The sequence below is a fragment of the Anabrus simplex genome, chromosome 1, assembly GCF_040414725.1.
Source record: "Anabrus simplex isolate iqAnaSimp1 chromosome 1, ASM4041472v1, whole genome shotgun sequence".
NCBI lineage: Eukaryota > Metazoa > Arthropoda > Insecta > Orthoptera > Tettigoniidae > Anabrus > Anabrus simplex.
The window spans coordinates 167,053,505-167,066,367 of record NC_090265.1 but is presented as its reverse complement, the minus strand read 5'-3'; the positions used below and the strand labels follow the sequence as shown (position 1 = coordinate 167,066,367).

The window sequence follows — 12,863 nt, the reverse complement described above, 5'->3', positions numbered from 1 at the left end:
GTTTCCCAAAATGTGCCAATCCGACGGTAGAGGTCAGATGATCATAATAAGGTTTTGAAGTCTTGATATGGAAATAGCCGTCCCTAGTACGTTGCAGTTCAAGATTATAGGAACTGAAGTCTGTAGTGAATCTGGAGAGAATAGTGTATATAGCATGAGTATTAGCCTTGTCCGGGTCCATATGCATAAGTTTAATAACGTAGAATGGTGCTGATGGCAGTGGTACAGGACTGACGACACTGCGTTGATGTATAGTAGGATGTAAGGCTGGATTCTTCGCCGCCGCAGCATACCTGCGTACATTGCTAGGCATGTATTCATGATTAGACGGAGGCGACCGTGGCGGAAGATGGAAAGGCGCCATGACGTTGGCCGTGTTCAGATTCAGCAGCGGAGATATGCCGAGATCGGAAGGTGGTGAGTCAGAAATGGAACCCTGGCGAATAATGGAGTTTGGAGACGTGAAGGTAGAGCCTGATGAGAATGTTGATGAGGCCTGGTCTGCAGCACATCGTTTCTTCCTGTCGCCTGTAAGTTCCGGAGAAATTTTCCTGGCCTGTTTTAGCGTTGTAGCATCCATTTCACGAGGAGGAGACGGAGAACCTTTTTGACTCATAGTAGAAGCTTCCGCAGAACGAAGCGTCGAGAATGTTCTAGAAGTTCTGGAAAACGACTCGAATGATATCCACAGATGCCGATGGAGACTCTGTATCGTTGCAGGTGAACTTATCAGAAGCTTATTTATGAAGCACAGTCCGATAACTGCATACGGGAGATAAAACTCCACAATGGAATTAATGCCCGCCTAGCAATTCCAAATGGAAATTCTAAGTTCCCATGGAGGGAATTAGATTCTTTTCCACCAATAGAGCATATCAAAAATCAGATCAAAAATTAGATGGATGGCTTTTCCGGCATTTGCTCTATTAACCAGCGTTTCGTCTTAGGTCTGACACTAGACTCTTCAGAGTGGGCACCTTCAAATATCACCAGACTGAGCCAGGATCAAACCTGCCATGTTGGGGTCAGAAGGCCATCACCTCAACTGTCTGAGCCACTCAGCTCAGCTTTACTTCTTCTTCTTCTTCTTATTATTCTTCTGGTGCCATCTCCTCATAGAAGGTTGGTGATCATCGTGGAGTCATTTCTTCTACATTAGATTTGCCATCTATATAGGCCAATATATAAAATACGAGTTTTGTCTCTACATTGCTCAGAATTTAAAAAGAATTATATTTCTGAAGAGAATTGAATAAAAGTCGGTATGTAAAGTTGGGGAATAAGTCGCTACAATCTAGGCCATAAATAATTTTATTCATGCTGAGTGAAATGGTAGTTTAGTGGAAGGCCTAAAATTCAATTATCGAATATTTATGTTATTAGTGGTCCTGCCGATAAGTACTAAATAACTAAAGTTACGATTTATATAATTTATTTTCAGATCATTTATGTGTTATACATCTTTACCGTACCAGCCATGATAACAGAGATATTCATGAAATTCGATTTTTGTTGCTAAGTTCATATCACTGCCGATCCACGAGATAAGGTGAACAGATTTTAATGAAAATCGGTATGTAAAGTTGGGGAATAAGGAACTACAGTCTAGGCTATAAATAATTTTATTTACTCTGGTTAATATGGTAGTTTAGAGGAAGACACCTAAAATTTAATTTTTAATAATCTATGTTATTGGTCCTATCGAAAAGTAGTACATAACAAAAGTTATAGAGAATACAATTTCTGATCATTTATGTTTTATTTAGTTTTACCGTACTGACTATGACAAGATTGGTGGTGAATGGTGATTATTGTTTTAAGAGGAATTCATGAATTTGGATGAATTTAGACTTTTGTTGCTTAGTCCCTACTAACGCCGAGCATTGTTGACATAGAAATAATGTTCAATCATATTAATTGGCGATGGATTTTGTCATGATTGTCTTAAGGTGTAAAAACACATGGTCATTGGTCCATAATGACAAGGAAATTTGTGAAAATTATTATAAAAACGAGAAAAAAATCGTAAAGCAATGATCGCTTGAATAACAAGACAAGAGGGAGTCATGAAAGGAAGGAGCACTCACTTCACATTAGATGCCCTAATATCACAGAGTCGAAAGAGAACTAAATGTGAGGGCCTACAGCAGGGCTGTCCAACGTTCATTTCTACGCGAGCACATTCACATGATAACTAAGGGTATGCGGGCGTCAGGTATGATTCCACTAATTTGACTACTGTTATCGGTACTACAATGACTATATAATAATAATAATAATAATAATAATAATAATAATAATAATAATAATAATAAATCTAGAATTAAAAATTTTATGAAAATATATTTACTCACATAATTAATGTGAAATCTAGCACTGCATGCTCACTGCAAGTTGAGGAAAGTCTGGTGTGTAACTGGAACAGGCTGCTCTTAACGCATCATCCACGTGTGAGTCTGTCAGGCTGGATCGGTATTTGTTTTTTATTATGTTCATAGTCGAAAACGCGACTTCACAAAGATAGGTTGAACCAAAACAAGATTGCATCTTCAGAACAACACTGCTGGTAATGGGATATTTTTTACCGTCCACCAGAGTCCAGAAATTGCCACATGTTGCATAGGAGGATTTCAAAGAAAGGTCTGACTGAAGGCTTAAAATTACCATTTCTAATTCTTCAGGATTATAATTTTCGAATATTTCCCACACCCTCCCTCCAAGTTCACAAACGTCAACAGAAGCGGAGGGACTATTGACAAATATGATCACTGGCTCAAGCACTGAAAAATGGCTAAATCTGCTACCAAATTCGGACCCAAGAGTTTCAGGATGTTTAGCAGGAGATGAAAAATCACATGTGCTGCCATTTACTGTATCTGCCATATATTTAAAATTTGGAAAATGTGAAAGGGAATTTCTATTTAAATGGACAATCCATACCTTAAGTTTCTTTTCAAATGCATGGACAATATTTATCATACCTGAAAAATTACGATCTTTTCCTTGCAATTCGAGATTGAACTCATTTAATTTTGAGGTGATGTCTGCCAAGAATGCTAATTCGATTAGCCAAGATATATCATCAAGTTCGTGATAATATTTCCCAGGAGATGATTTCTCATATCTCATCCAACAGGCAGCAAAACCGTTCAAGTGTTTTCCCCCTACTAAGCCACCTTACGTCTGTATGAAGGATGACGTCACCATACTCCGAATCTGACATACTTAAAATATTTCTGAACAATCAATGACGAGTAGATAACGATCTTATATAATTCATGACATGAGTTACAATTTTCATGACATGATCGAACTTTAAAACCTTTGCGCATAAAGCTTCTTGGTGAATAATACAATGACAAGAAAGAAATTTTGGATATGATTCATCCTTAGCGCAAAGAGAAAGAAATCCGTTGTTTCTACCAGTCATAGATGTGCCCCATCTGTTGTTATAGCGACAAGCTTTGACAGTGGTATGTTACTCTCTTTGGTGAATTTAACGAAAGCATTAAATATATCTTCTCCCCTAGTACATCCATGAAGTGGCAATAGCTTGACAAATTCCTTCTTTACTGTAAAATCATTAAAAACCATTCTAGCAAATATACACAACTCAGCAGTGTCAGACATATCAGCACTTTCATCAAACTGGAGTGAAAAATGTTCACACGATTTCAAATCCTGATATAATTGAGATTCCATATTATTAGAAATCTGTTCAACCCACCTAGCAACAGTCTGGTGAGACAACTGAAGTCCTTTGATTGAAGATATCAATTCAGATTTATCTTTGTGAGATTCAAACAAAGATTCAGCAGCATTTAGCATAGCTTCTTTCACTACTTCCCCATCACTGAAAGCTTTTATCCTTTCAGCTAGGATGTAAAAAACTTTGTAAGAAGCTATTGTCACGTTACACACTTGCTGAACTGGCTTCTTAAATGCACATTGTTGCAATGCTAATTTAGATTTTAAGTCTTTCACTTTGTGTTTTCTTAGTTCAGAATTAACAGGAAATTCACTGTCAAATTTTTTGTGATTAGTCAACAAATATCGCTGTACATTACTTCTTTTAGGGACGGGCATGCTAGCATTACACAATAAACAACAGTGGCGGCCAGTCAGTACGTGCTACCGGGCTCCAGCACGTAGCTTGGAACTGTAAGGAATATTATTTATGTACAGTACAATTATCCTGGTGCCTTTTCGTTGTTTTGAGTACGATATGAATTTGTGTTTTGTGAAAATCAGGACGAGATCTGTCGAACACCTAGCGCCGTTCTCCCGGGGAACAAGGCTCGTGCTCATGTGAAGTGAGCCCCTGCCTGTAGCCTGAAGGAAGCAATACGCAGGCGCAGCCAAGCTTGCAACACTCCCCCTAGCCGGCGGAGTATACCGTAAACCGGGATCAACTTTCACTGATCCCGTTTATAGTTACTTCCTCTCCCGCAAGGGGGTAGAATTACTCGATGTCTCCTGCTACCCTTATGTTCACGGCCGACTTGATGCGTTGCTCTAGCTAGCTCCTTGGAGCGCAGCGAGGGATCCAGTCGGCCGTGCTTATGTTGAACGTGGTAAGCGAATCTGCCACTAGAGAGTAGCATCGTCTGGGCTCGAAAATAAAGCGTAAGTGGAGGCAATCTATCTCACACATGCTTATTAAAATATCCATCTTCCTTTTGTGTCAAAAATAAGGAATTCGTAGGTGAGTCAAAGCATCTTTGACTGACCCTAAATGTTATCCCGCATTACAATGTAATTTACTCTGGTGAAATGAAATAGCGTATGGCTTTTAGTGCCGGAAGTATCCGAGGACATGTTCGACTCTCCAGATGCAGATCTTTTGATTTGACTCCCGTAGGCGACCTGCGAGTCGTGATGAGGATGAAATGATGATGAAGACAACACGTACACCCAATGATGGTTAAAATTCCAGACCCTGCCGGGAATCGAACCCGGGATCCCTGTGACCAAAGGCCAGCGCGCTAACCATTTAGCCATGGAGCCAGACATTTACTCTGGTAATAGGGGAGGTCTCAATGAATCAGTTGGTAGCTCTTTCAGTTGGTTTGTGCGGTTTTGATTCCTGATATATGAATACAGCTTTTTCCATTTCCCTTTGTGGTCATTACCCTCTTGAAGTATGCCATTCATATAATTCTCTTTTGCTTCCTTTTTCACTCTATTCAGTTCCGTCATTAGCTGTTTTCTCGCGGTTATATTACTGGTGCGTGTTTTTTCTGTCATTGTGTTAGTGCTAAAGTTTATAGGAAGATTTATCAAATTATTTATCCACTGCAGTGTATATAAAGTAAAATTAAATTAGTGTTCTTAGTGGGGATCTATATTCCCACGATTCTATTTGCACTGATGTAAGTTGCGCCATTAGGTTAGTAAAAACAATATTTCTCCAATGAATTATTTATCTCGTAGACAGTTGTCGAAGAATTCATCTGCTTCCAAATTAATGTTGTTTTTGTTTGTTCTGAGTTATAAATTGTGAGAAAAGTTGTATTATTATTATTATTATTATTATTATTATTATTATTATTATTATTATTATTATTACCAAGTTTGAAGTATGCGTTGTTCATCATGGCAATATGCAGATTTAAAACAGCGTATTTAGCTTGTTTTTTGTAGCACGTAGCACGATTTTTTCACGAGCCGCCACTGATAAACAAACAGACTTTCCTTTGTTTTCAATAAAGAAATACTGCTCCTCCCATTCACTGTTAAAGTTATAATTTCTTTGCCTTTTAGCCATGTTCAGAAGAGTTATGCTCAATGAAATATAATTGATAATAAACTGAATAATTTAAAATAGTAATGAAAAAAAGCACACAAAACATGTTGAATGTACAACTTATCACAACACAAGGCACTCAAAACGTATTCCATAAGCCCTGCATAAGCTCACAAGTAATACTGAATGTTCACCTGAAAGCTAGGAACTGTGAACATTCCAATTGCAAGACTTTCATAAATCGTTCGTTCATTGTTTATGGCACAGCTTTGTTGGGATTAAAGTTACTTTGTGGGCAAATTGGGTGTCCCATTGTCATCCTGGTGAAACTCTGTCATGGTAGGTAGTTTATGGCATTGCAATCAAGTGAATCATACGGAAGCGGTTCTGTTTGGCAGAATAAATATGCGGCTATATTTGGCTCCATGAGTAGAGAGGGCCTTATACCTGGCATTAGTCCTACTCGTTGACTGAATGGTCAGCGTACTGGCCTTCGGTACAGAGGGTCCTGGGCTCAATTCCCGGCAGGGTGGGGGATTTTAACCTTAATTGGTTAATTCCAGTGGCCCGGGGGCTGGGTGTTTTTGCTGTCCCCCAACATCCCTGCAACTCACACACCACACATTACACTATCCTCCACCACAGTAACACGCAGTTACCTACACATGGCAGATGCCGCCACCCTCATCGGCGGGTCTGCCTTAAAAGGGCTGCACTCGGCTAGAAATAGCCACACAAAATTAAATTAACCTGGCGCTAGCCCCCCACAGTGAGAGGTTTGTGGAGGATTTTCCTTTGTCGCAACTACTTACATGTCGAATAGCTCTCTTTCTGAACCTTTCTTCTATCTCTTCACTAATTGCAGACATGAGTCAGTTAGGCCTAGATCACATTTATGGCTCACTCAAAGCTCTTTGTGTATTTCAAGGTATGAATGTAACAAATTTCCTGACTTTGAGGATGGTATTTTTAAGAGAAAAGTAAGAATATTTATTGAAATGCAAAAGTATTGTTTTCAAATATTAAGTAAAATTTAATTTGGAAATTAATTGTGAAGGGCGCCATAAAAGGGCACCTCGGGTGTGGTACCACATTGGACAGGGCTGGCCTATAGTATAGGAAGCTCATAAAATAGATCAACAATAACATTTCATTGACCATTGTTTGTTGTGTTGTGCTTTATGTCTTCTGGTGCCACTCATCTCCGATAGAAGGGATTACTGCTGCATATGGTGTATAACAGCCTGCCTGAATATTGGCAGGAAGTAGCTGGGGATTCGGGTTCATAAATTTTCTGATATCATTGGTACATAACATACTGGTTCATCATAATATTTCAGCTATTCGATCCCTACTCTGAGGCACTGTTTGGAATGAGCAGTGTGCACACTTACAGGAGTAATGGCAAAGGAGCGTTTACAGCTATCTGCGGCCTGGTCATTCCAGCTTGGTAACTTTAGACTGTTAGATCGTCAGCGTAGTACTATTCGTTAAAGGTACTTTTAATCGCGACATTCCTACTGATGACATTGTAATGACCTATGTTGACTTCAGTTGGTAATACCACAACGACAGTCTTTCTGAGGATGTAAAAAAGGCAGGTGGAGAGTGAGTGTCTGCCATTATAATGAAAACTGCCCAACTTGATTCGGACTGGCAGTAGGCAAGTGGGCCTACCATCATAATGAAAAATCTCCAACCTGCCGTTACACCGAAAATTCCCTAACCCAGTCTTCACATGAAAAAAGACATACGATAACTTCCCTGTCACGTTTCTGGGATAACGTTAAGAGCTATGCAATTTAATACAATCTTACTCACAACATGTCTACTACTTAACCTAGAATTCTGTATACAGTGTAGAATTCCACTGCGAAGCACGGGTACATCAGCTAGTATCATATACGTCAAAACGCTGTTGGAGAATCCATGCCCAGGATAATCTTTTTTTGCTCGTGTTCACGTTTCCCTTCTATCTTGATTTCTATGACCAGTTTTATGAGGCTGTATTTGTCATTTGAGATTATCGAAATTGGCTGCTTTCCAGCGTTTGAGACGGTTAAGACGTCACATGATTTCCCAGCACAATGGAGTACCTCCTCACTGGTAATGTGGTCTACCCACAGGATTTGAACATTCTGTCATTCATCCATATTTTCAAGGATTGTCCTAATATCCATCCTTCAACAGCATTAAGAAATGCCAGTAACACTTCATGACATGCTAGTGAGTTACATAAAACAAATGTCATTGTCCTAAGCCCGTACTGTCATGAGTATCACTTTAGCATTCCTTATCACGTACTACACCTTTACAATACAATCTGAGTCTTTATTGATGGACTACATTAAAATCAATGCATGTTTCATCCCTACCGGGACATCATCACTCAACACATGAATAACAGACCTAATAAAAATTGTCACGTGGATATTGGTACATATACACAGTAAAAAATACGTTCACTTTATAGATATAAATGATGTGTTACGTCATGTCCTTAAAATTTAGAAATGAGTGCAACTTTGTGATAAAAATCTCGAAGAGTCTGTCTGTATGTTGAGCATGATTGATGTTGATGGATTGAGTTGTTGAAAGACATGGAGCATTCAGTTTATAGGTGGAACTAGGACTGCATGGTAGTTGGCGGAGTACTGCTTAAGTAATCCCCCGACATCTTGTCACGTATGAATCAACCCGCCTCCTTCAGGGTTACAGCACTCATTGACATGTGACTCATTCCATGTGACAATTTTTATATGGTCGGTAGTGGCAGAGTGGCTCTCGGTCAACAAGTGGCGATGGCTGGCCCGTGGTCCAACAGCTCTGCACTCTGACTGGCCAACCGAACAGAGTGGCTCTACGCCTCTGCATTTGGGAGACAAGACAGGGCTGGACCTCATGGCTGTCCCCAACCATTGGCTGTCCTGAGAATGGTTTTCCATGGTTTTCCCTTCTCCTGCACTGAGACGAATACCGGGACAGTTCCTAGTATAGGCCACGGCCGCCAACCCCTTCACCTTCTCCGTGCATCTCCTTCACCGCAACAAATCTCCCGGCCTGAGAGATGGCATCACCATCTAAGAGGCCCGCCTCCCCCTTCAGGGGAGGAATGAAAATGTTTTTATAGTAGCAGCAGTAGTAGTAGTAGTAGCAGTAGTAGTAGTAGTAGTAGTAGAAGTAATTTTTATATGTTCTGTTATTCATGTTTCAATTGATGGTGTCCTGGTAGGGATGAAACGTGTATTGATCTTAATGTACTCTATCAATAAAGACTTAGATTGTATTGTAAAGGTGGAATACATGATAAGGATTGCTAATATGCTAGTGAGTTTTGAATAAGAGAACATGGTTGCACATAAGATGTTCTAATTTCAGAAACATACTTATTGCATTGTCATTTTAGGCTTTAATTTCTACATTTGGATTCCATTCTTGAGGTAGATAGCATCCTAGGTAAACTATTTAAATGATAGATAACAGTGTTGATGATTCCTTGACTGCTGTTAAACTGAATGTTTATTTTAAGGCCCAATTCCTTGCTTACTTCACCAATAATAATTGGAGGTCTCCTAAATTGTTTGCGAGGGTAATCATGTCATCTGCATCTTGAATAGGGTTAATTTGCTTCCCACTGAACTTAATTCCTTATAAACTTCAACAAGAGCAATTCAAAGAGTATAAGTGCTATGGACTGATGACTCAAACAACAACAAGTGCTATAAACACTATACAGGTTTATTTTATTTAAATAGTTAATTTGAAATATCTCTAAACCAGAAACTAATGAATACAAACTAAACTTACTTGAGACTGGCATTCTTTTATATTCAACTTGCATTGTACTCCTGTAATAAACACATTAACTTATATTATTCTTGCTTCCAGATAACCATCTTCTTCTAACTGGACTGGACATGGTTTTAGCTACTGCAACAGCTCTTGCAAGTACCTTGACATTTCTCTTTCACTGCCTCTTACATTATCCTGAGGTACAGAAGAAAATACAAGCAGAATTGGACCAAGTAATCGGCAGAGATAGAATAGCATCAATAGATGACCGTCAAAGGTAACTGTCTGGTAGCGTAGCCAGGATCCACCAACCGAACATCAATTGGCTGTTAAAGTTATGCAGTGAACCCTCACTAATTCAGACTAATGGGTCTGCGACCTAGTCTGAATTACTGGAAGTTCCAAATGGAAATATATCTAAAATAGTTATCTGAAGCTATAATTAGGAATATAATACCATGTAACAGTTAAATAAAATCTAGATGAACATAATATTATGTGAAATACTGTACAGTAGGGTGACCAGATTTCCAAAACCAAAAAAAGAAGGGACATTTTGAATACCTAATACTTTAGAAAAAAGGGACAAAAACATGACCCTTCTGGTATGATCTATATAAAAGCTGAATAACATACGATTATACTGTTATAACTTTTTTAAAACATAAGTTAACTACAGGACTGAAGTGTTTATGATTACAGTATCAGAATTACCGGTATCATTATAATTAATGTTATATGAAGTCATTATGCCCTTCAAATGCTTTTCTACTTTCATTATTCTCTTGTAACAGTCAATATATGAAATATCAAGGTATCTCTTAATTACAATCATTGCTTTTACGGTCTTGATTTTTAAATGGTTCTTTTCATCTGACCACAAAGACCTCATGAGAGAAAAATTCTCTCAACATTAGTCTTGTAACTTCTAAGTCCATCATACACATCAATAACTCTACTCATAGCCGGTAGTAATGTAACAATAACAGTCTTGTTTCAATACTACCTAGAACACTCTCATATTCAGTTTCCATAAATTCACAGAAATGTTTTAATTCTTCTACTCTTACAGTATAAATATGAAAATACTGCCTGAAATATTTTATTTATAACTCTTTTGATATCAATAAACAGAATATCAGCACATATATGGACACCATTATAAACAACATGAGCAACATGTCCAATACCACGAATGTTCATTTTTAACCCTTGAAAATACAGTATATAAGAAAAGATAAAGGTCCAATAATACCGCCTTGAGGAATTCCCCTCTTAATTTACTCAGGTCAATAATTTACACCTGATTTCACAAATCATTTGGTACAAACACTTGCACCACACAGTACAATGAACACATTGCATTACCACACTGGATAAACTGTTTGTAGCCCTTAACAAAGGCTAACTGATTGTGAGTCTGAATAACCGCACTGACCGTAAAACTGACTGTATGTCTGAATGATTGAAAAATACTGAAAATAATGGATATCTGGCTCTTGTAGCAATTTCTTTTGTACAAGAAGAAGGCTAGGTTTGGTGGAGAGGGTTAACTACGCCTTCTTCTCACACATCGGTCTGCTAGTACCAGGGGCGAATGCTGGTTATGAAAGTCAGGCTTGCTCTTCCATTTGTGAAAGTTGGTGGGGTGGGACATGCATAGTTCTGAATGAATAAAATGTACAAACCCAATAATCGTTAAATCACATGAACATTTTAATCATCGGTTACATGAACATGCATTCAAACTGATTACGTCACACCTTCAAGAATGGCCAAAAGAATAACAATCAGACACATTTTATAATTATTAACAAATCATGACAAGCCAGTGATTATATAATTTAAACAAGTAAACGTCAAACTATGTACACAGAAAAATTGTAACTATTTATTAGATCTTCCTACTTGAAAAACTCTTCTCTGTGGCTTCTCTTTACAAAACCATCAATAACTTCATCATAGAAAGAGGACTGTAATCTAATTTTTGCAAGCAATCCTTTTTCAATCGACAACCTAGCTAATGATGGTAGCCTCTCCTGACCTTGAGTCGATCTGCAATATGTATTAATGCATCTCAGTGTTGAAAAAGAACGTTCTGCAGAGGATGTAGTAACAGGAATTGTTGCTACAAGTTTGATGAGCTTGAAAATTTCTGGCATACCCATGTACAATTTAGTATGCATAAACTGCATTAAGTCTGAAAATCAGAAGATGAATACATCACACTTAATTCGGTTTTTAAGCGAACAATGTCGAAAAATGACCCATAGGTCTTTTCTAGGGCAGTAACATCACTGTCCAAACCAAACCAAACCCCATGGCACTACAGCCCTTGAAGGGCCTTGGCCTACCAAGCGACCGCTGCTCAGCCCGAAGGCCTGCAGATTACGAGGTGTCGTGTGGTTAGCACGACGAATCCTCTCGGCCGTTATTCTTGGTTTTCTAGACCGGGGTCGCTATCTCACCGTCAGATAGCTCCTCAATTCTAATCACGTAGGCTGAGTGGACCTCGAACCAGCCCTCAGGTCCAGGTAAAAATCCCTGACCTGGCCGGGAATCGAACCCGGGGCCTCCGGGTAAGAGGCAGGCACGCTACCCCTACACTACGGGGCCGGCAACATCACTGTCTGGAAACCTATTTCTGTGCTTCTCAAACAAATCACAATCCAACAGCGAGAAGAACACAAATTTCTTTATGCATTTAAAACGCTCTCCTATTTGGACAAGTACATTGTCAATAATTTCATTGAATAGACGTTTGTATTTTGATTTTTCTGGTTCATCACTAATTCTTTGATTTTTTAGAGCACGGCTGCCCTCCATAAACATCAATTTCAGTATCATGTCCATACAAACTATCAAAATCTTCATCTCTCATAGACTGGTTATTTAAAAAGAGCTCCTCAACCTTCTTGCCACAGTACTGAATATCCTGACTTTTTGTTTGTAAAATATTGAACACAGTATCGGAGAATGAAAAAATCTTGGAGAACACTGCCAGCAGAAATCTAGTGTTGAACTTAAGTAAGAAGAACAAAAATCCTTGTGCTTTCAATGTAGTGTCTTCATCCTAGTCGTCTGAAGTATCCTGTACATGTTGAAAGAATTTCACCAGCGTATCATAATATTCCTTCACAGTATTAATAAGACGTGAAGCAAAATTCTGTCTCGTTGGTGCTACTGTTGGCAACTTCTTCTGAACAAAATCTCGAAGAGCAGCTGTTCTCTTTGTAGACTTTGAAAAAAAAAGCAGCAAGTCCTGACATTGTTTGGAAGAAAATTGTACATTCTTTGATTTTTGAAGCAGACTGCTGTAGTGTTA

The 12,863-nt window shown here is 38.6% G+C and overlaps 1 protein-coding gene across 2 annotated transcripts in view; it reads left to right on the top strand.

Annotated features, from left to right (window-relative positions):
• Nucleotides 1–12,863, top strand: part of LOC136858818 (probable cytochrome P450 304a1) — a 365,722-nt gene that overhangs the window by 267,803 nt on the left and 85,056 nt on the right. For both annotated transcript variants that reach the window (XM_068230565.1, XM_068230566.1), the window contains exon 7: nucleotides 9,635–9,815. In XM_068230565.1, the coding sequence (XP_068086666.1) occupies nucleotides 9,635–9,815 (181 nt within the window). The remainder of the gene's footprint in view (nucleotides 1–9,634; nucleotides 9,816–12,863) is intronic.